This window comes from Gopherus evgoodei, chromosome 1 (assembly GCF_007399415.2).
Source record: "Gopherus evgoodei ecotype Sinaloan lineage chromosome 1, rGopEvg1_v1.p, whole genome shotgun sequence".
NCBI classification, from domain to species: domain Eukaryota; kingdom Metazoa; phylum Chordata; order Testudines; family Testudinidae; genus Gopherus; species Gopherus evgoodei.
In genome coordinates this window covers 299661346-299684168 of record NC_044322.1, presented here as the reverse complement: position 1 = coordinate 299684168, position 22823 = coordinate 299661346, and the positions used below count along the sequence as shown (strand labels likewise).

Here is a 22823-nt window from a genome sequence, read left to right as displayed (position 1 = left end):
CACAACATGGACAACCATGTACCTTCAGTCTGATTTACAGTCCAGAGTAGGTGCATGTTGGGAATGAAGAATGCATGAATTCAAGCCCAAACCCACCTCTTATCTGTTCAGCATGGACTTCGGACAAAATACAGGGAAAGCTTCTGAAAATGGATAAAAAAAAAAAGATAAATCTCTATGTTCAATAGGTTTTTTTAGGGAATGGGGAACCTTTCAAGTCAGATGTGTTAAAATCTGCCTTTTTTTCTCTTGTCCAACGTCCAGTCCTTAGTGAGCTAGTAGGCCAGAAGACAGTTTGTTGGCAAATCAGAAATGATTCTGAGGTCTGATCGCAAACCTAGTTACTTGAAATGCTTTGAAGTTGACCATCTTCCTTAAGGTTATAGTAAAATATAATACAAGAAAAGGCTTTGCGGGCACTGAAAATGTTCTAGGTGGGAAACATTTCTTTAGAGGTTATCCATTCTGATGTGTTAAAAAAGTTCAAAAATGTAGTTTAAATGTGGAAGATTTGTATGGCATTTCATATTCCTTTGGTAAATTGGATAAAGCAATAGTAAATCCGTGCTACTGTATCTTTGACTGTAACACATTTTTTTAGGCATCTAACCCTGGGCAGTTTGAGAATGACAGTGATATGTTGTGGCAGCGAGGACATGTTCCAGAGACTGTAGTCTGTCATGGTCTAGTAGGAATTAACACAGATGCACCAGATGAAGCACTGGTTGTCTGTGGAAATATGAAAGTGATGGGGACAGTCATGCATCCATCTGACAGTCGAGCAAAACAGAATATCCAGGAGGTGAGTGCTGTGGAGCTTTTAAGGCATTTACGTTTACACCACAGTGCATGTATGAATTATCATTCTGACACACATGAAGTAGATTCTGTTATCTTAGACACATCGGAATGTTGGCCTTAGGAAAATGAATGCATTGCTGTGCATTGTGGAGCCATCCTGTTTGAACTGGGGGGGACTTTGAACTTGGATGAGTATGTGTGTCTGTAAATGAAGTGGTTTGATTGAAATGTAACTGGGAATACAAGTAAAAATAACAGCTGGTTAATGATGAATTGGGAGATATCGGATGGCAGCTGTGTCATGCTAGTTAAACCTTTGACGTGACTTTGATCCTTAATATTGGAACAAGTAAAATCTGGTCTTTGTGCAATTAGGTTGACCCAACTGAGCAGCTGAGAAGAATAGCTCAAATGAGGTTGGTTGAGTATGACTACAAGCCTGAATTTGCATCTGTAATGGGAATAAACAGTACCCATGAAACAGGTATTCAATCAACTCTCCTTCTGTTCTAATGTCTCTCATTTTATATTTGTATGTTGTATCATAATGATTAATTCCCTGGCATTTCAACCTCATTTTTAGGATCCTAAGGCCTCTTGCAGTGTTTTTCTTTTAAAACTGGTGAGAGTATATAGGTATCTGATTATGTGTGTATATGTCTCCATTTTAGTAAGTGCAATCAGCTGACATTGTCCATGCTTGGTCTCAGTCCAAAAGGGATGCATCTTTTTAAAAGCTTTAGCCAAATTGTTTCCACCATTTTTTGTATATTTGAGCATTTAAAACAAATCCATTTGATTATTTACTTGTATTACTATGGTACCAAGGAGCCCTCATCATAGACCAGGATCTCGTTGTGCTACATGCTGCCATACACATGTGGGCTGAAAATTTGCACTTAAAACAAAACAAAAATGTCTATTAAGATTTGGCTTCTCTGGTAAATCTTGTGGAGCTCTAAGGTCCAAGATAGGTTGAATACCTTCATGTCTCTTTTCCTTTGTCTAGTGATAAGTAACAGTCAGCATGGATTTGTGAAGAACAAATCATGTCAAATCAACCTAATAGCTTTCTTTGACATGGTAACAAGCCTTGTGGATGGGGTGATGGTGTGGTGGGGGGAAAGTGGTAGATGTGGTATATCTTGACTTTAGTAAGGCTTTTGATATTGACCTGCATGGCCTTCTTATAAACAAACTAGAGAAATACAACCTAGACAGAGCTACTGTAAGATAGGTATATAACTGGTTGGAAAACCATTACATAAGAACATAAAAGTGGCCATACTGGGTCAGACCAAAGGTCCATCTAGCCCAGTATCCTATCTTCCTATAGTGGTTTAGGGTGGTGAAGACTAAAATAATAAAAACCTGTAACTAGTGCAGCTTGAAAATTTTCTGAGGGAATGTTTCTCCATCAGAAAATGCTATATTGTCAAAATTGAAACATTTTGTAGAAACATGCCTAGATATGGGAAAAACAAGCAAACCAGAAAGAAGTATTCTGATCAATTCTTTCAATTTTTAATTTTATATTTAGATAATATAAAATACAAAGTCAAAACGGGAATAGAACATTTAGATTTTATTAAATGTTTTGATTGACCTATAATAATAACAATAATAATTAACATATTTTAAATTTTGGTTCTCAGGAAATTTGTTTTGTTCCATTTTGGAATGGAAAAAAAATTAAAATAGCAGAATCTCCTACAAAAAGGAAAATCTGGTTTCTGCACAGTTCGACCTGTAACTTTTAGGATAGACACATTACAGAGAATACAAATTACAATCTGACAGTAACAAAGAGTCCTGTGGCACTTTATAGACTAACAGATGTATTGGAGCATAAGCTTTCGTGGGTGAATACCCACTTCATCAGATGCAATCTGAGAGTAAATTATGTTGTGTTTTTTAACACTAATTTTCATTATTTTGCAAACAGGAATAATAGCCCAGGAGGTGAAAGAGGTTTTACCGACAGCTGTAAAAGAAGTTGGAGATATTACCTGTGAAAATGGAGAAAAAGTAGAGAATTTCCTCATGGTTGATAAGGTACATTATTGGTTTACTGCCATTCACTTATACAGTGCTATGGTACTGGACATGAAACAGAGACTTTAAGACAAGCATTTGCTACTAAATTTTTTCAAAAATGCAAAGTGCTTTTTTGCCCAGAATCAGCCATATAAATTTTGGCATTCAGAACTACTTTGCTTTTTTTTCCTTTGGGGAAAGGAAGCTCTGCTCTTCAACCATATTTTATTTTATTAGTCCAGCTGTAGGACTTGGTGAAGATCCTGGCTGTCTAGTAAATCAGGTTCAGTTTAATTTTTGGCTGATCAGCAAAAATCAATTTCCTTTTACTTAATAATTTGATAATGTACTGCAGAAACATTTTTAAGGGTCTTGAGGCAAAATGCATTAAAAAGGAAATTACAATTAAAGCAAGTTGCAAGTAAATAGTTCATCTGGATTCTTTAAATACCTGTCTGTGTTAGTCACTGGTGGTCTCCGGTGTCTGATTCAAAATTGCTGCCTTCAGTTCTCATTAAGGAGTCGTGTGAAGAAGTCTATGTGGACAGTAAGGGCCTGATCCTGCATGATGTTGCATGCTTGCGGACCCCTGCCCCCATGTGGAGCCCCATTGAAGTCAGTGGGGTTCAACATAGGTGCAGGAGTCTGCCCACATGGAGCTAATATTCAGGCCAGAACCTAATTTCTCCTGCCTGTCAGGGAAATCTTAGTCAGCCAAGAGAGTGAAATCTCATCACACTAACTGGATCACTAATTCTAAGGCTCAAAAATAAGTAAGAAACTTCAGCTGGACCACATATTTTGTTTTTGTCAAGATGCAACATCAGTCTTTCAAATTTGAATTGATCTCCCCCGATAGGTATTTGACTAAGAATTTTTTCTAATTAATTGAAATCTCAATATAATATGTTAATTGAAAGATACTTAAAATGAAGCGTTGCCATGTAATATTTGGATAGAGATGTCTTAAGATTGGCTGTTCTAGCTCTACTGGTATCACAACAAAAGTCTTTTGCATCAGAAAGTTTGGATTCATTTAATGGCACCTAAGAAGAATTAAGCACTTGTGGTATTTTACTTCACAAACTGGTAACTTTCTTATTCTAATTCTGTTGCTTTACACAAAATGTAAAAGCTAATTCTCTGTGTGGTGTGTGAAATTTCTCTCTTAGACTATGATCATAACTTCAAAATCCTACAATATGGAATGTGTGTGGTACAGAGAAATTAACATGCTTTAATGATGAAGATAATGCTGTTAGGTTTGTACTAGATAGTGTCCTGCTATATTCTGATTTGTTGTGTTTCATAAATGTGTAGTCATAAGCTGAATGTTGAATAGTCACAGAACAGTCACCCTTAGAAATTAGTGTAATCTCTCACAGCCTCTAGAGTGACAATATTAAAAAGCAGATCTTACTGTAGAAGGTGCTTATGTTATAGATAAAGATTTGTTCACATAAACCTGGGATTTGAGCAAAACTTGATTTAACAGGAAAAATTCTGCCAAAGTGAAATGAAAATTAGTAGCGGGAAGAGAACACTTATGCATATTGGTTGTAGTTATATTTGATCTGCACGACAGCATGGCTATTATCCCATATTCATTGTTAAGTATGTCATTTCAATTTTTTGTTCTATATTTTACCGAAACCTCAGATTGTGTGTATGGAATCCTACCTACCATTAATCAAACCCACCCAGGACAATGATCACCCATATGAAAGATCCATCAGGATTATGAAATATTCAGTATTACACTTTAAACCTGACATAGGTGAAGTAGCAGCCTTCTTAGCCTGTATCCGCAAAAAGAACAGGAGTACTTGTGGCACCTTAGAGACTAACAAATTTATTAGAGCATAAGCTTTCATGGGCTACAACCAACTTCATTGGATGTATGCAATAGAAAATACAGTAAGAATATATACACACGCACGTGCACACACACAACATGAAACAATGGGTGTTGTTATACACACTATAAGGAGAGGAGTACTTGTGGCACCTTAGAGACTAACAAGTTTGAGCATAATTGGTTAGTCTCTAAGGTGCCGCAAGTACTCCTGTTGTTTTTGCGGATACAGACTAACATGGCTGCTACTATAAGGAGAGTGATCAGTTAAGGTGAGCTATTATCAACAGGAGAGAAAAAGAACTATTTGTAGTGGTAATGAAAGTGGCCCATTTCCAGCAATTGACAAGAAGATGTGAAGAGCTGGGTGGGGGAGGAAGAAATAAGCATGAGGAAATAGTTTTACTTTGTTTCACCTATTTATATACCATATTAAGAAATGAGTTTACAAAGACAAACTTGAAAACAAGCCCTTCTTGCCTATGCTGTGGTACATATAAATGAAGTATGTGTCAAACTCTTGTGATAGTGGTACCTGTATGCTCTATACCTATATTCATGAATAGTGCTGGGCAAAATTGTTTGTCTAAAACAGTTTTTCAGTGAAAAATGTGGATTCAGTGACACTGAAACATTTAGCAAACTTGTGTCATGAGCAACTTCAGTTTTCTAAAGGACCATGCAAAGAGGAGACAAGAGGCAGAAGACTCTCTCTGATTCTTATTAATTGTGGCTTAAGTTCTTATGTTCCTTCATCACAGTGGTGATGGAAGCTGTAAGAAGTTTCATTCTTGTCCTTCACTGTGTTTGTGAAGTTCAGGCCAGGCTGACAAATTCAGACCACTCAATACTCTCCCCTCCGTAACAAGCTAGAGAGCATGTTCCACTGTTCCATTCCATTTGCGACTTGAAAAGTATTCAATTTATTTTGCAGAATAAGATTGGATCTGAACTAGTTTGCCTGCTTCTGTGAAAGCAACAAGGAGAAGATGGACATACAGAGCCAGCTCTTCCATTTAGGTGACTTAGCCAGTCGCCTAGGGCACTAGGATTTGAGGGGGCGGCATTTTGCCACCCTTGGCAGCAATTCGGCGGCGGAGGGTCCTTCCGTGCTCCGGGTCTTCAGCAGCAATTCTGCGGCGGGTCCTTCACTCGCTCCGGGACCCACTGCTGAAGTGACCCAAAGACCGGGAGCCGTGGAAGGACCCCCCACCACAGAATTGCAGCCAACAACCAGAAGCGCAGAAGGACTGCCGCGTAGGGCGCCAAAAACCCTGGTGCCGCTCCTGTGGACACACCATCTTCACTGGTGGAGTTTCAACTAGTTTGGTGTTCAGGTAAAGCTGTGGACTACGACCTCATACCTGGTGAAAACTGGGAGGGAATGTTCTAGCTTTACTATTGAAATGAATTGTTAATGCATTTGCTCTATTAGTTCAAGATGCTAACAACTTGTGAGTGATTGGTTGGCCCTTGGTCAAAAGCCATTGTTTAATGTTAGTGATGGCACCAATCTAACTACTGCTCTATACCAAATGTTCCTATTTTAGCAATGTTCATGGCAAGGCAGCTGCATCTTCACCTGGATTTTCTAACTTCCTGGATTCCTAACCATCTGCTTTACAGCTGTGTCACAGACCTGGCTGGAGTCTCCTTTCCAGTCACCAGCTGGACTCCTGTAAGGGGAATCCACACTTCTGTGTCCTTGAATCCCCAGGTGCTCTAAGTCTGACCTGAACAGAGTCCAGCCGCTGCCCTAATCTTTGGGTCCCTAGGCACATCTCCAAGTACAGACCTGTAGTCTAACGCTCCCTCCTGAGAGCTGGAATGCTCTGGCAAGCTGCCTAGCCATTCTGGGTGCAAGGCCAACCCTTCAGACTCACTTGTGCTTAGACACATCCTCTCCCAGATATCCATACCAGGAATGTGAAGCTTCTGGTTTACAGTTTAACCCGCTTTGGAGAAGTGAAGTAGTTGTGAAGCAGTTAACATGCAGAAATCCCTTGGCTCTGCCTGAATCTCTGCAGTCTTCCCATCTTTAGTTTCTTCCCATCTCTCTGGCCTGGTGTACACTATGAGTTTAGTTTGAATTTAGCAGTGTTAAATCGAATTAACCCTGCACCCATCCACACAATGAAGCCATTTACTTCAACATAAAGGGCTCTTAAAATCAATTTATGTAGTCCTCCCAGATGAGGGGGTAGCGCTGAAATCGACATTGCCATTTCGATTTAGGGTTAATGTGGCCACAATTTGATGGTATTGGCCTCCAGAAGCTATCCCACAGTGCACCATTGTGACCACTCTGGACAGCAATCTGAACTCGGATGCACTGGCCAGGTAGACAGGAAAAACCCTGTGAACTTTTGAATTTCATTTCCTGTTTGCCCAGCGTGGAGAGCACAGGTGACCATGCAGAGCTCATCGGCACAGGTAACCATGCAGTCCGAGAATCTAAAAAGAGCACCAGCATGGACTGTACGGGAGGTACTGGATCTGATCACTATATGGGGAGAGGATTCTGTGCTAGCAGAACTACGTTCCAAAAGACGAAATGCCAAAACATTTGAAAAAATCTCCAAGGGCATGATGGAGAGAGGCCACAATAGGGGCTCACTACAGTGTTGTGTGAAAATTAAGGAGCTCTGGCAAGCCTCCCAGAAAACCAAAGATGCAAATGGAAGGCCCGGGGCAGAGCCGCAGACATGCCACTTCTACGCTGAGCTGCATGCATTTCCAGAGGGGCATGCCACCACTACCCAAACCCTGACCGTGGATTCCGAGGAGAGGGTAATCAGCCATGGCTGAGGATTTTATGGATGGGGAAGATGAGGAGGAGGAGGATGACGATGACGACAAGCTTGCGGAAAGCACACAGGACTCTGTTCTCCCCAACAATCAAGATCTTTTTTTCAGCCTGACTGAAGTACCCTCCGAAGGCATTATCCTAGACCATGAAGCCATGGAAGGGACCTCTGGTGAGTGTACCTTTTGTAAATATAAAACATGGTTTAAAAGCAAATGTTTTTAATGACTAATTTGCCCTGAGGACTTGGGATGCATTCACGGCCAGTACAGCTACTGGAAAGTCTGTTAACGTGTCTGGAGATGGAACAGAAATCCTCCAGGGACATCTCCGTGAAGCTCTCCTGGAGGTACTCCAGAAGCCTTCCCAGAAGGTTTCTGGGCAGTGCATGGTAGGACACTTGACCACGCCATGCTAGTAGCAAGTAATCTGGTCTCTGTGTTTGCCAGCATTCAAGCAACATCCGTTCTTTACCTCACTGTGTTATCCACAGGAGAGTGATATTGTTCATGGTAACCTGGTTGAAATTCAGGAATTTAATTAAAGGGACAGAGGTTGCCATTCCTACTGGGCTGTTTGCCTGTGGCTGAAAAGAAATCCTTCCCTGCAGTTAGCCAAGGGGGGAGGGGGCGGAATTGGCGCTGAGCTTTTTGCATTTGGCTAGCAGGGATCTTCCCTGATACCAGCCACGCAGTGGGGGGAGGGATAAAGCAATCATCCCAGAGAATTGGATGGGGGAGGATTAGTTTGGTTTCTGCTGCTGCACGTTAACAGGAAAACCGCAGCACTCGATGGGCTTTGCTTGGTATGTGGGAAAGGAAGGCAGTGCTTTTATGAAGGCTGCAGAAGTCAAAAGACAATGGCTTACCACAGCCGCATGCAAGCCGAATTCTGTTGCCCGGACCTGCGTCTGTGAGATCTCTAACACCAAAGCCGCAGGCACTCATTATTAAGATGCAAAATGTGACCTTGTATTGAAATCACATGTGCTATGTAATGTGAATAGTGTTGCTCCCCGTGAAAGAGTGTAAGCATTGTTCTGTAAAATGTATCTTTTTAAATGCTTCTCTCCCTTTTTTCCTCCCTCCCGCAGCTGCAAATTTTTCAAGCCTCTCTCCTCCGTCCTGAAGGCTAGCTCAGATAAGGTGGTGAGAAAAAAAGGATGCGAGACGAAATGTTCTCTGAAATCATGGAATCGACCGACAATGAAAGAGCTCATCTGAATGAGTGGAAAGACACGGTATCAAAGTACAGGAAAGATGCCAGTGAATGTGAGGACATGGGGGACCAACGTGAGGACATGGGGGACCAACATGAGGACATGGGGGACCAACGTGAGGACAGGAGAGATGCTTGAGATGAGAGGTGGCAGCAGGAAGATCAGAGGAGGCATGCTGCAATGCTGGGGCTGCTGCGTGATCAAACTGACATGCTCTGGCATCTGATGGAACTTCAGGAGCAGCAGCAGGATCACACAGAGTGCTGCTGCAGCCTCTGTAAAATCGCCCTCCCACCTCCCCAAGTTCCATAGCCTCCTCACCCAGATGTGTAAGAACGTGGGGGGGAGGCTCTGTGCACCCGCCCTCCACCCCAGTGGACAGCCCAAGCAAAAGGCTATAATTATTTTGAACTTTTGAAGTGGCCTTTTCCTTCCCTCCTATCCTCCTCCCAAACCCCACCCGGGCCACTTTGTCAGTTCTCTCCCTCTTTTTATAATCAATTAATAAAGAATACATGATTTTTAAATGATAATGACTTTATTTCCTTAGAAATCAAACTGTGATCGAAGGGGAGGGTGGGTTGCTTACAGGGAATGAATCAATCAAGGGGGCGTGTTTTCATCAAGGAGAAACAAACAGAACTTTCACACCGTAGCCTGGCCAGTCATGAAACTGGTTTTCAAAGCTTCTCTGATGCGCAACGCTTCCTGGTGTGCTCTTCTAATCGCCCTGGTGTCTGGCTGCACGTAATCAGTGACCAGGTGATTTGCCTCAGCCTCCCAATGCACCATAAAGGTCTCCCCCTTACTCTCACAGAGATTGTGGAGCACACAGCAAGCAGCAATAACAATGGGTATATTGGTTTGGCTGCGGTCTGAGCGAGTCAGTAACCTGCGCCAGTGCGCCTTTAAACGTCCAAATGCACATTCTACCACCATTCTGCACTTGGTCAACCTGTAGTTGAACAGCTCCTGACTACTGTCCAGGCTGCCTGTGTATGATTTCATGAGCCATGGCATTAAGGGGTAGGCTGAGTCCCTGAGGATAATATAGGCATTTCAACATCCCCAACTGTTATTTTCTGGGCTGGGAAGTAAATCCCTTGCTGTAGCTGTTTAAACAGATTAAACAGATGACACTCTGTCATGAACCCTTCCCAGACATCCCACGTTAATGTTGGTGAAACGTCCTCTGTGATCCACCAGTGCTTGCAGGACCATTGAAAAGTACCCCTTGCGGTTTATGTACTGGGGGCCCTAGAGCTCCGGTGCCAAAATAGCGATATGGGTTCCATCTATTGCCCCATCACAGTTAGGGAATCCCATTGCAGCAAAGCCATCCCCTATGACCTGCACATTTCCCAGAGTCACTACCTTTGGTAGCAGCAGCTCAGCGATTGCTTTGGCTACTTGCATCACAGCAGCCCCCACAGTAGATGTGCCCACTCCAAATTGATTCCCGACGGGTAGCTGTCTCGCTTTGCAAGCTTCCACAGGGCTATCGCCACTTGCTTTTCAACTGTGAGGGCTGCTCTCATCTTGGTATTATGGCACTTCAGGACAGGGGAAAGCAAGTCACAAAGTTCCATGAAAGTGCCCTTATGCATGTGAAAGTTTCACAGCCGCTGGGAATCGTCCCACACCTGCAACATTATGTGGTCCCACCAATCTGTGCTTGTTTCCTGGGCCCAGATTCGGCGTTCAATGGCTAGAACCTGCCCTATTACCAGCATGATCTCCAAGGCACCGAGACCCGCGGTTTGAGAGAATTCTGTATCCATGTCCTCATCACTCTCATTGCCGCCTCCTCCTCTCCTGGTTTTTCAGGTCCTGATTCAGCATAGACTGCATGATAATGCACGAGGTGTTTACAATGTTCATGGCTGCTGTCTTGAGCTGAGCGGGCTCCATGCTCGCCATGGTGTGGCGTCTGCACAGTTCACCCAGGAAAAAAGGCGCAAAACGGTTGTCTGCCATTGCTTTCACGGAGGGAGGGGTGAGGCTGTACCCAGAACCACCAGCGACAATGTTTTTTGCCCCATCAGGCATTGGGATCTCAACCCAGAATTCCAATGGGCAAAAGAAACTGTGGGAACTATGGGATAGCTACCCACAGTGCAACGCTCCAGAAGTCGACACTAGCCTCGGTACATGGACGCACACTTCTGAATTAGTGTGGCCACTTGCACTTGACCTTATACAATCAGTTGCCCAAAATCGATTTCTGTAAAATCAGAATAATCCCGTAGTGTAGACATACCCTCTGTCTCTAGCTCCCTCTCTTTCCCTCTGGCCCCTGCACTATCACTGTCCTTCCCCTGTGTCTTCCCCATTGTTCTGCCCTCTCTGCAAATCTCTTGAGCTCCAAACAGTTTTCCTTCTGCTCTATTTTTCTCTCTGGGTTTTTCCTCTCCCTAATATTTCCTCTCTGGCCTTCATCCTTTCCACCATCCTACTTATGTCCCTCACTGCACACTTTACTTCCCTTGACTCTCACTTTGAGTTCTTCTTCTATCTGAGGGGCACTCCTAAAACTCTTCCTTTCCCCTGTTTTTCTCAGGGTTTCTCTTCTTACAGAACTAGATAAGTTGATGGAGGATAGGTCTGTCAATGGTTATTAGAATCATAGAATATCAGGGTTGGAAGGGACCTCAGGAGGTCATCTAGTCCACCCCCCTGCTCAAAGCAGGACCAATCCCTAGGCAGATTTTTACCCCAGTTCCTTAATGGGCCCCTCAAGGATTGAACTCACAACCCTGGGTTTAGCAGGCCAATGCTCAAACCACTGAGCTATGCCTCACCCACCCCTAGGGTGACCAGACATCCCAATAAAATTGAGACCGTCCTGATATTTGGGTGGTTGTCCTGATACTTTGCTCTGCCAGCAGCACTCAGCTTTTTTTTATTTTATTTTATTTTATTTTGATTTACTGGTGGACCCCCCACATGTGTCCCAATATTTTCTTCATCTCATCTGGTCCCCCTACCCACCCCATTCTACTCCTCCATAACCCCCAATCTGTTCTCTGCTCCCTACTCATAAGATTTCCCCCTCCTCTATTTCCAGCCTAGCACACTTTCTACTGCCTCCTTTTCTGTCTCCCCTTCTGCCTAAGTCAAGACTGGAGCTGAGAGAATGCTTCAGAAGTGGTTACAACATTTGTTCAAAAACAAATAACTTTTACTCTAATGGTATCCATGACTCCTATTATTCTCTTTCAGCAAACATTAATATGTGAAAATGTATTTGTGTAGCTTTCAGTGACTTTAATAGGAGATGGGGGTCTAAGAATGCAATATAACATTTGACGGTATATTGAAATAAGAGATTTGAGGTGTTTTTGTGGGACCTTGAGACTCAGTACCTCATCTTCAGTGAGGCACTAAAACTTTCATCTGCCCTTTCTTCCAAAGAAAAGATTCCTTTATTTTGCCAGGTGATTCATTTTTCTCAGTTTCTTGAAGCTACCTAGGACAGAGTCATGCATGATTTGAAGAGCCCAGAAAAAGCAGCTGCTTCATATCTCTGATCTATGAACAAGAGATCACATAATTGATTTCATGGTTCCAAGCACATGACACTGTTTTGAAGTTACTTGTCAATAAACATACTATAGTAATAGTTCAGTATGTGACTTACCATCTCTATCCTATCTCTGGTACATGGTATTTTCAATGAAAAAGATGCATCTATGCATGTTTCTCATTTCTGCATGGCTTGAACATACTGCAACAACTCACAAATCTTTGGTAGAGTAATTGCTTCATCCAAGTCTTAATGGGAGCATTCAGATTATACATTAGCATGGGAAGGCATTTTTTTCAAACACAGCAACAAATAGCATACTGTCATCCCCGCTCTTAGCACAGATCAATGAAAATTTCAGCTTAGAAATGGAGATGTGCAGGTAGTGAAATAAATACGTGCTACCCAGATGAAGGTGGCGCTAACCTTCCTAACAGAACTTTGGTACCGACGATGAATTCCGAGTGCTGGGATAAAATAACCAAGGTGTTAGAACTGCTGGGTTGTGCAATGAGCCAGCTGAAATGTCTGGGAGTTTACAAGAAGGTCATGGGAGGCCTTCTGGCAGAGTCTATGTAGTAGCATTTATCCCGTTATAGCTAAATACTTTTCTATCTCTTCCCTAGAAGTAGCACCAGGGACTCTTTCCCATCTCTCTCTCTCTCGCTCTCGCTCTCTGACTCTCTTGGAAGTTCATGTTTGGTTCACAGGATAGGCATCTGAGCTAGTTAGCCCATCCCATAGCTAACTAAGTCAATGAGGACATAAATCCTGGAGACAGCGTTAAACTGCAATGACATAAATCAAAATGTAGATGCTTGCCATGACACTTCCAGTGGCTAAGTTTCAGCAAAGTGTGAATTCAAGACAAATTTTAGACTCAGGTCGGCACAGTTCTTCAGCTCATTCACTATCTTTCTTGTATAAGTGCTCATATCCAATTTACCACAAATCGAACACAAGCACTTTCTCAACATAGCTAGCAATCCAGCAAAAGGATTTTATAGTCCCAAGCAGCCTCACATTTATTTTGAATTAATTTGTGTTTGTATCTAAAATGCTCAAACCATCTTTGGATGGGTGAATTCTATACACATTCTTGGTTGTTACATCTCATTGATTTATACAGTACATCTCTCTCTCCTTTTTTTTTTCTTTCATTCCTCAGGATCAAATTTTTATGGAGAATGTTGGTGCAGTTAAGCAGCTTTGTAAACTAACTAACAACCTTGAAATCAGGATAGAAGAATTGGAAGCGTGGAATAGAAAACTGGCCAAGCTGAAACAGATAAGCAGTTTGAAGTCAACAGTCAGTGAAAAGAGCACATTCAGGTATCCCAGGATCAATTCGAGAGAATTGTCTGATGATTCTGATACCGGAGATGATAAAACAGCCTGGGTGATAAAAGTTAGAAGTAATTTAGTCTGGTGGGGGTTTCCTTTCATTTCCAGGTACTCTCTTACTTCTGAATGTTGTAATTATTTTTTAATTCAAATCATGTGCACTCAAGAAATAGAAAAGCTTTGTATTAAGTCACTTCTTTTTTCAAAATTGAGTATCTCCATGTTTGAAAAGTGGCAGCTCAGTAGCAATCATTTCTGGAAGCTCTGCAGCCTAATAAAATAAGGCCTGAATGACTCCAGTTATAAGCCTGTAATAGCAATTTCCAAGTTAAGGGAAATCTACAAAAACCTCTTTGATGAAGAAAATCTTCCTAACAATTTGTGTGAAATTGATGAGCATTTCATATTTCCAAATCTCTCTTTCAATTTTTCTTTGAAAATAAATGTAGCATTTAATAGCATGTACCTGAGCAAGTTGACTAGTGCCCTTTGTTCCTGAAAACAAAACTATGGCCCCTCTGACTTTTTTGTTCTTTTAAAATGTTGCTATCACAAAGGAATATAACATTAAAATCCTACTCAGAAAACATCCCTTTTCCATTTATTACTGCTGAAACACTTGAATGGTAATGAGGGTTTTTTTGTATTTTACAGCAAATATAGTCGAGCTCCTAGTCTTTTACCACCAAGAAAACCAGTCCCTATACAACACAGTAAGGTGAGTGAAATGTAATATTGTGTATGTGTGTGTGAGTTCTTTATGAGGCTTAGGCCTAGTCTACACTACAGAGTTAGGCTGATGTAAGGCAGCTTATGTTGACCTGACTCTGTAAGCAGATACACTAAAATGTGACTCACACCAGTGTAACTCACCCATTATCTCCACAAGAGATGTAGCACTGAAGTCGATGTAGTGAGGTTGATGCAGTTTCAGTGTAGACACTGTGTTGCTTACATCAACTGTTGCTGCCTTTCAGAAACCATCCCATAATACCCAACACTGGCAGTTAAATTGTTGCAAGCGCTTCTGGTGAGGATGCACACTGCCAACGGGAGGAGTGTAGTATGGATGTGTAAAACCAGTTCAGATACTGCAGTGGTTGTACATCAATGTAACCTTGGTAGACTTAATTTTTTAGTATAGCCTTGCCCTTAGACATAAGTGGAAATGGACAGTGGTGGAAATGTGGTTGTTTTTTTTTTTAAACATATGTTAAACCCCATTGAAATGCATTTTTTCAGATTGCATGAAAAATGGTATTCATGCCTCTAAAATAGAATTACGTGAAATTGGAATTCCATTACCCTGTTTGTTTAGTGCAATATGAATTGCTTATAACCAGGACAAAGTGCCACAGAAGAGCAAGAGAACAAATCTAAGTGAATGTATGTAACAAAACAGTTAATTCTGGGGGGAAAACTGTACCCCTTAAAAATCAGGAATAGTTCACCAATGCAAGAAAGACATGAGGGAAGTTCTTCCTGGGATCTGAAATTTGTGGCTCCAATAAGAAGGAAGTGTGTATGAAGCCTTGTAATAGATCCTACCAATATATTTGAGTCTTAGTCTATCATCGTTGTTTGTGATACCTACTTACCATTTCTCTATGGCTCAGTGGTTGAACCCCCTGTATTGTACTAGCAGCAAAGAGTCCTGTGGCACCTTACAGACTAACAGACTTTTTGGAGCATGAGCTTTCGTGGGTGAATACCCACTTCGTCGGATGCATGTAGTGGAAATTTCCAGGGGCAGGTATATATATGCAAGCAAGAAGCAGGCTACAGATAACGAGGTTAGTTCAGTCAGGGTGGATGAGGCCCTGTTCTAGCAGTTGAGATGTGAAAACCAAGGGAGGAGAAACTGGTTTTGTAATTGGCAAGCCATTCACAGTCTTTGTTTAATCCTGAGCTGATGGTGTCAAATTTGCAGATGAACTGAAGCTCAGCAGTTTCTCTTTGAAGTCTGGTCCTGAAGTTTTTTTGCTGAAGTATGGCCACCTTAAGATCTGCTATAGAATGGCTAGGGAGGGTGAAGTGTTCTCCTACAGGTTTTTGTATATTGCCATTCCTAATGTCTGATTTGTGTCCATTTATCCTTTTCCGTAGAGACTGTCCTGTTTGGCCAATGTACATAGTAGAGAGGCATTGCTGGCATATGATGGCATATATTACATTGGTGGACGTGCAGATGAATGAACTGGTAATGGTGTGGCTGATCTGGTTAGATCCTGTGATGGTGTCGCTGGTGTAGATATGTGGGCAGAGTTGGCATCGAGGTTTGTTGCATGGATTGGTTCCTGAGCTAGAGTTACTATGGGGCAGTGTGCAGTTACTGGTGAAAATATGGTTTAGGTTGGCAGGTTGTCTGTGGGCGAGGACTGGCCTGCCACCCAAGGCCTGTGAAAGTGTGGGATCGTTGTCCAGGATGGGTTGTAGATCCCTGATGATGTGTTGGAGGGGTTTTAGCTGGGGACTGTATGTGATGGCCAGTGGAGTCCTGTTGGTTTCTTTCTTGGGTTTGTCTTGCAGTAGGAGGCTTCTGGGTACACATCTGGGTCTGTTGATCTGTTTCCTTATTTCCTCGTGCGGGTATTGTAGTTTTGAGAATGCTTGGTGGAGATTTTGTAGATGTTGGTCTCTGTCTGAGGGGTTAGAGCAGATGCGGTTGTATTGTACTGTGTTTCCTCCTTCAGGTTCCAAAGCTATTGTGGTGGGAAAGTTAGAACATGCAAAGTGTGCAACAGGAAGTCACAGATATGGCCGGGGGGGACTCCCTCTGTAACAGCAATGTTCACTGTATTCTGATACAGAAAAGAAAGTTCCATTGCACATGCACTGAAAGGGTTAAAGGGCGTGTGTTGAACTACTTTGGCATGTTCTTCTCAGTCTGATCCCTCTAGTCCTGCCATTTCATATCACCCATCGCTATCACTGGTGACAATGTGCGCTCACAGGTGATGGGACAAAGCACTCTGTATCCAGCACTGATGATCCTCAATCTCCATATTCTGAGATCATTTTTCATCCTGATCCAAATGTGCTTTCTTTCCGTATTTATATCAGACTCAGTTAAACCTTATCCTGGGCACATCCTGGAGGTTCCTCCAGTCTTAGATGTGGTTGCCATCAATTAATTTCTTTGGTTTAAACAAAGGGATTTTATAGGCGTTTCCTCCAGGGGTGAATATAGCAGCCAAAGAAAGCAGTATTTTCTGTGATTATTACCAATGCTAATCCATTTTGGGGACAACATTCTTTCCCTTTTCCCCATCTTTCCATTTCCCTGAACTAGTGACTTCTGTGATATTCCTGCCACCAGTCCATCAGGAGACATGGGACTCTTTTTTAGGGAAAATTTATTTTATTAGTTATTTATCAACTGACAATTTGTTGGCTACATATTACTGGGTATTTCATGTCAGCTTAATGCTTTTTTTCCTAGGTTTGTTTTTCTGAGAAAAAACATTCATGGTCCAACAGGATTTTCCAGATCACTGTAATAGCTTTGATTGCTGTTATGGCACTATGGTAAGAAATACATTGTCCACACATTTTGTTTCTTCTGTTGCCCCCACCTCTTATCCTTTCAGAAATCAGATTCTGGTTGTCCATAAACATTGGCTCAAAAGAAACATTTTAAATTAGAATTTGGAGCTCCTTGCAGTAACAGTTGCAAAAAATGAGCACAGTGTTTTCTCTTCACTACTAATTCTCTGTGTATGGAATATGCTCAATTTAATAACTTGATAATACATGTGCCTCTAAATGTGGCAAAGTCAGAATATTGTTAGGGTTGCCTGTTCTGTTTTTTTAGTCTAGAAATATTCTGGTCATACACCCCTAGAAAAGGGACAAGAATATTATTACTGCAGTGTCCTCAGCTAATGCTATAGTACTTTTGATACGGGAAAGTTGAGCATATTTTCTACTGTATTTACAAATGTATTGTTGCTGTTACCTCAGAGGAGCTCTTTTCCCACAATACAATACTTCAACCCATATTTGGAAAGGAAAACACAAAAAACTGCTGGGTCCTTATACCAGCTAAAGGCCTGATCTAAATTGAGTCAATGAGAATCTTTCTATTAATGTCAGTGGGCTTTGGAAGAAGGTTGTGCTTGCTGTTGAGATCCTATTAATACTGTGTGTGCATCAGATGATGGGTATGAATGTACTGACTAATTATCTTTTTACAGTGCCTTGACAATATCCACCCTCTACATACTTAGCATAGAAGAGCAAGACATTAGTCAAAATCCCATTCACAGGCAAGTAGAAAACTATTATGACTTCTGTTTCAATAAACAACTTCTGCAGACATTTTGTAACTAATTGTTTTTCTTTTTCTTCTCCTTCACCAGCAATGCTACAAATTCCATTACGCAGCCTCCATACACCACCGTGGCAGGTACTGTATCTGTTACTCTTCCGTATGATATGACTTTAATTTCTGTGGTTCTGCAAAAAGTCAAGAGACAAAGAGCACTATTGAAGAGTTTGTTGTTCTTTGTAGCACTCAGTAACAGCACAGCTTCTCCAACCATGACACCCAGCATTACAATCCCTGAAGTGAATTTCTGTGGCATCTTGCCTTGTGACAAGACCTATTGCTGTTCAATTCATCAAACACACAGAAAAACCCCAAGGTACCAGACAACGACGACAAAGGAGGAGAGTAAGTTGAAATATGAATTGCTATTACTGTTAGAGCTGGGCTGGAAATGATTTTTTCCTTCCTAGAAATTTTTTTGAGATTTCAAAATCAGTTTCCTGTTGTGCCCCAGGACAAAACTGAAACCTTTTGAAAGTTTTCATTAAAAAAAACAGAGAGCGAGAGAAAGACACACCTCAGAATAGCCAATAGCCCAGTTGCATTCAGCTGGGATGCAGGATCAAGTCCCTGCTCTGAATCAAATAGAACAGGGGCTTGAACCTGGATACCCCATATCCAAGGTGAATGCCCTATCCACCAGACTATTCTGCGGTGGGTAAAAACTGTATTGAGAATAAGCACTTAGGATCAAATTTCTAACGGTATTTTGGCACCTAAAGATGCAAATAGGCACCTAGTGGAATTTTCAAATATGATTAGGTCATTTGAAAATCCCAGTGGTCATCTGTCTGCATATTAAGGCATTAGTCTATAATATCAAGTTGAGAGCACTTCTTACTAGCCAGTTATACTTAGTTAATGACCCAAGGTGAAACTAGGAGCAGCTAAATACTTTAATAAGCCATCAGATACTTTTGACAATGAATTGACTGGAAGTGGTGGAGGGTGAAGTAACTCGTGTTAAAAACTGATCAACATGGCACAGTTCCGATGTGATATTTTCTCAGGGCAAGCATAGTAATTTCACTGCCCCAAAAGTGAAATATAAAGTAATAAAAAAGAAGAGCTTTCTCACCAGGTAGGATTTTCCAAGCACTCTGATCTTAAGAGATGGCATTCAGAGACAGTGCGTTGTACAATAAAATACTTGTTACTAAAATATGTTTCTTCATATTCTCTCTACTATATATATGGACCATAGGTAGTAGCAGAAGGTGGCAATTGGTAGCTGATGGCATTGTAACATTAAATGAGGCCCAACCTGGCAAATGCTCAAGACTTGATTTTCTCTTTACTCTTAGGGTTAAAGTTACACTTAAAACTGAATGTTGGTACTTTTAATCCCAACATTCATTCTCCTTTGTTCCCTTTTTGTTGACCTGAGGATTGGGCACTAACCAGTCAGGCTGCCAGGGCATGAATGCTTGCAATGACCACAGTGGTGTAGTCCCTATGGCCTGAGTTAAATGGCATGACTTTCACAATGTCAAGGCAGGGCTAGTGCTGCATCTCACACTGGCCCTGAGAGACCCGTACAAGATCTTTATAGTACTTCACAAGGGAATTCAGTCAGGAGAAAAGATTCTGGGCCTTGAGGTAAGGAGAGTCTTGTATTTGTAATGATCTAAAAGGAGCAGCCAGTACTGAAGTCCAGGACCCAGATCTGCAAAGGTCCTGGGTAGGCAGCAGGCCTTGACTCTTCTCGGCACCTAGCAGAGAGACCTGGTAAATGTACATTTAAGTTGTCTATATGCTCCATGATCCTAATTCAACTTCTATGGATAGGCTATGAAAATCTTGCAACTCAATATGCAATTTCAGTGGTGGTGACTCCTTGACTGATATTTGTATAATAAAGCGCTGTCCTTTATTGTTTTCTAGGGCTGTCAATTAATCACAGTTAACTTACGCGATTAACTCAAAACAAATTAAAATAATTAATCTTGATTAATTGCAGTTTTAATCATACTGTTAAACAATAATAGAATACCAATTTAAATTTATTATAAATATTTTGGATGTTTTTCTACATTTTCAAATATATTGACTTAAATTACAACACAGAATACAAAGTGTACAGTGCTCACACTATATTTTTATTACAAATATTTGCATTGTAAAAAAGAAAAGAAATAGTATTTTTCAGTTCACCTCATATAAGTACTGTAGTGCAATCTCTTTATTGTGAAAGTGCAATTTACAAATGTAAATTATTTTTGTTATATAACTGCACTCAAAAACAAAACAATGTAAAACTTTTGAGCCTACAAGTCCACCCAATCCTATTCTTGTTCAGCCAATTACTAAAACAAACAAGTTTATTTACATTTGCAGGAGTTAATGCAGCCCACATCTTATTTACAATATCGCCTAAAGTGAGAACAGGCATTTGCATGGCAGTTTTGTAGCCAGTATTGCAGGGTATTTACATGTCAAATATGCTAAACAGTGTCTCCCGTAAATGTAAACAAACTAGTTTATCTTAGCCATTGGTTGAACAAGAAGTAGGGCTGAGTGGCTCTAAAATATTATATTGTTTTATTTTTGAGTGCCGTTTTGTTTAAAAAAAAAGTAGCTCTTTCATAAGAGATTGCAGTACAGTACTTGTATGAGGTGAACTGAAAAATACCATTTCTTTTGTTTCTTTTTTACCATGCAAATCTTTGTAATTACATTATTTTTTAAGTGAGCACTGTACACTTTGTATTCTGTGTTGCAACTGAACTCAGTATATTTGAAAATGTAGAAAACATCCAAAAATATTTAAATAAATGGTATTCTATTATTGTTTAACAGTGCAATTAAAGCTGATTAATTGTGATCTTTTTGAATATTGCGATTAATCAAGATCAATTTTTTTAATCATTTGACAGCACTATTATTTTCAAATCATTGCTGTTAGTAAGAAAGTAGTGGTTCTTCTGATTCCAGCTGAACTAAGTCCTTTAAGAGTCATAGCGCAGCACAATACATTAAAAAGGACAGCCCTGAATGATTTGTATTACTCTGAAACTTGAATGAGTATCAAGATTTTCTTAATTTAAAATACACTAATCTAATTAAATAAATGAGAGAACTCGAGGAAAAAGAAAAAGCTGTCATCTCCATCTGTCATCGCCATATTAGATGATGAAAGCACATTCTTATAGCAGGAAAAAAAGATACACAGAGCAATACCTACTATTGGAATCTCATGCTCTAAATAGCATGAAGTGTGGATCCAAGAGTGAAAATCTGCTCAGCACACAAGCTACTGAAATATCTCAAATCTACAGCAAGCTTAATGAAGCTGAATAGATCTCCCAAGCGGATGGTAATAATGTCAGTAATCAACCCAATCGCAGAGAAAATCAACAAGCAGCTTAATGTAGTTGTATCTAAAACAAATAAGAAGGACAAGGTTGAATAGACCAAAAAGCTGAAAACTAAACCCAGGGAAATAATCAGGACAAAGATGTATTTTAAGGAGTCAGTTGATCAGTCTAAGAAAATAGTCACTGAAGGTTACAGCTGTTTGCACATACAATGGAACTGAATGCAAAATCCAGAGCGCATTTCAGTGAGGCTTTTCCCTGATGCCCACGTACACTCACACTTTGTGGGTACCAACAGCAGTGCATACACTCTTGGGTGCGCAGATGCTTTCAGTGCAGATCCTATCTAGGTACATCTCAGGTTTCCTTAAAATGAACAGTTGTGCTAGTGAGACTCAATTGCTTCAATGTTCAAGCACAGCAGAAACAAAAGCATGTCCAAGCCAGGCCAAAGCAATTCATAAAAAAAAGTCAGCAGATTTTCAGAGATTACATTTTATAGCATTTGCCTCCCTCTAGTTGAACATGGTCCATTTTCCCATTATTTCCTTAAATAGGGCTATAGTTCTTTGTTTCCAGCCTAGTAGTCACTATGCCTTATCTATTCATGCTAACTGTCCTGGGGAGGAGGGACTGTCCTTATTTTTTTTAACTAAATGTTGCCATTTCCTCCATGTGCTTCCTGCCAAAATCACTGCTCCTCATAGAGCTCAATGAGGGATACAGGTGTATTACAATTTTTAACTGCACATGCACCTATTAGTTTCCTTCAAATGTTGTCATTTATGGATTCATAACAATGTGCACTCATTAGATCAACATAACATGAGGTTATGATCATATTCAGTGTCTTTTTTCCTAGAAATGTGTTGAATGCTTTGACATTTCAATGAATACCACTGCACTTCTTGGTAATTTCTGATCCTCTGGAATGATGTTCTGTGCCTCCAAACAAAAAGAACTTTAACTAGAATCTTTTTCTTGCATTTCATTTTGATCCCACCAACAGATAGGATAAAGCAGTAATTTGGATGGATGAGGTAATATTTTTTTATTGGACCAACTTCTGTTGGTGACAGACACAAGTTTTTGAGCTCCGTGGAGCCATTTCTCAGGTCTGTATATAACTAGGGTGAATCAGAGGAAAAGTAGAAGACATGGAAACTCAACCCCATGTACCACCCTCCTCAAAATAGTGAAATCGAAGTTAAATAAATTTACCTTCATCCTACTTCTATGCATCATTCACAGCCTCCCTGGCCACACTATAGCAGACCTTAAGGTGGCCATACTTCAGCAAAAAAACTTCAGGACCAGACTTCAAAGAGAAACTGCTGAGCTTCAGTTCATCTGCAAATTTGACACCATCAGCTCAGGATTAAACAAAGACTGTGAATGGCTTGCCAATTACAAAACCAGTTTCTCCTCCCTTGGTTTTCACACCTCAACTGGGAGAACAGGGCCTCATCCTCCCTGATTGAACTACCTCATTATCTCTAGCTTGCCTGCATATATATATACCTGTCCCTGGAAATTTCCACTACATGCATCTGACGAAGTGGGTATTCACCCACGAAAGCTCATGTTC

The 22823-nt window shown here is 40.9% G+C and overlaps 1 protein-coding gene across 1 annotated transcript in view; it reads left to right on the top strand.

Annotated features, from left to right (window-relative positions):
- The window catches only part of MYRFL (myelin regulatory factor like), a 69941-nt gene that overhangs the window by 35380 nt on the left and 11738 nt on the right, over positions 1–22823 (top strand). The window contains 9 exon segments of the mRNA XM_030549459.1: positions 602–802; positions 1177–1285; positions 2747–2856; positions 13413–13576; positions 14243–14306; positions 17031–17116; positions 17785–17856; positions 17950–17996; positions 18102–18263. Of these exon segments, the coding sequence (XP_030405319.1) occupies positions 602–802; positions 1177–1285; positions 2747–2856; positions 13413–13576; positions 14243–14306; positions 17031–17116; positions 17785–17856; positions 17950–17996; positions 18102–18263 (1015 nt within the window).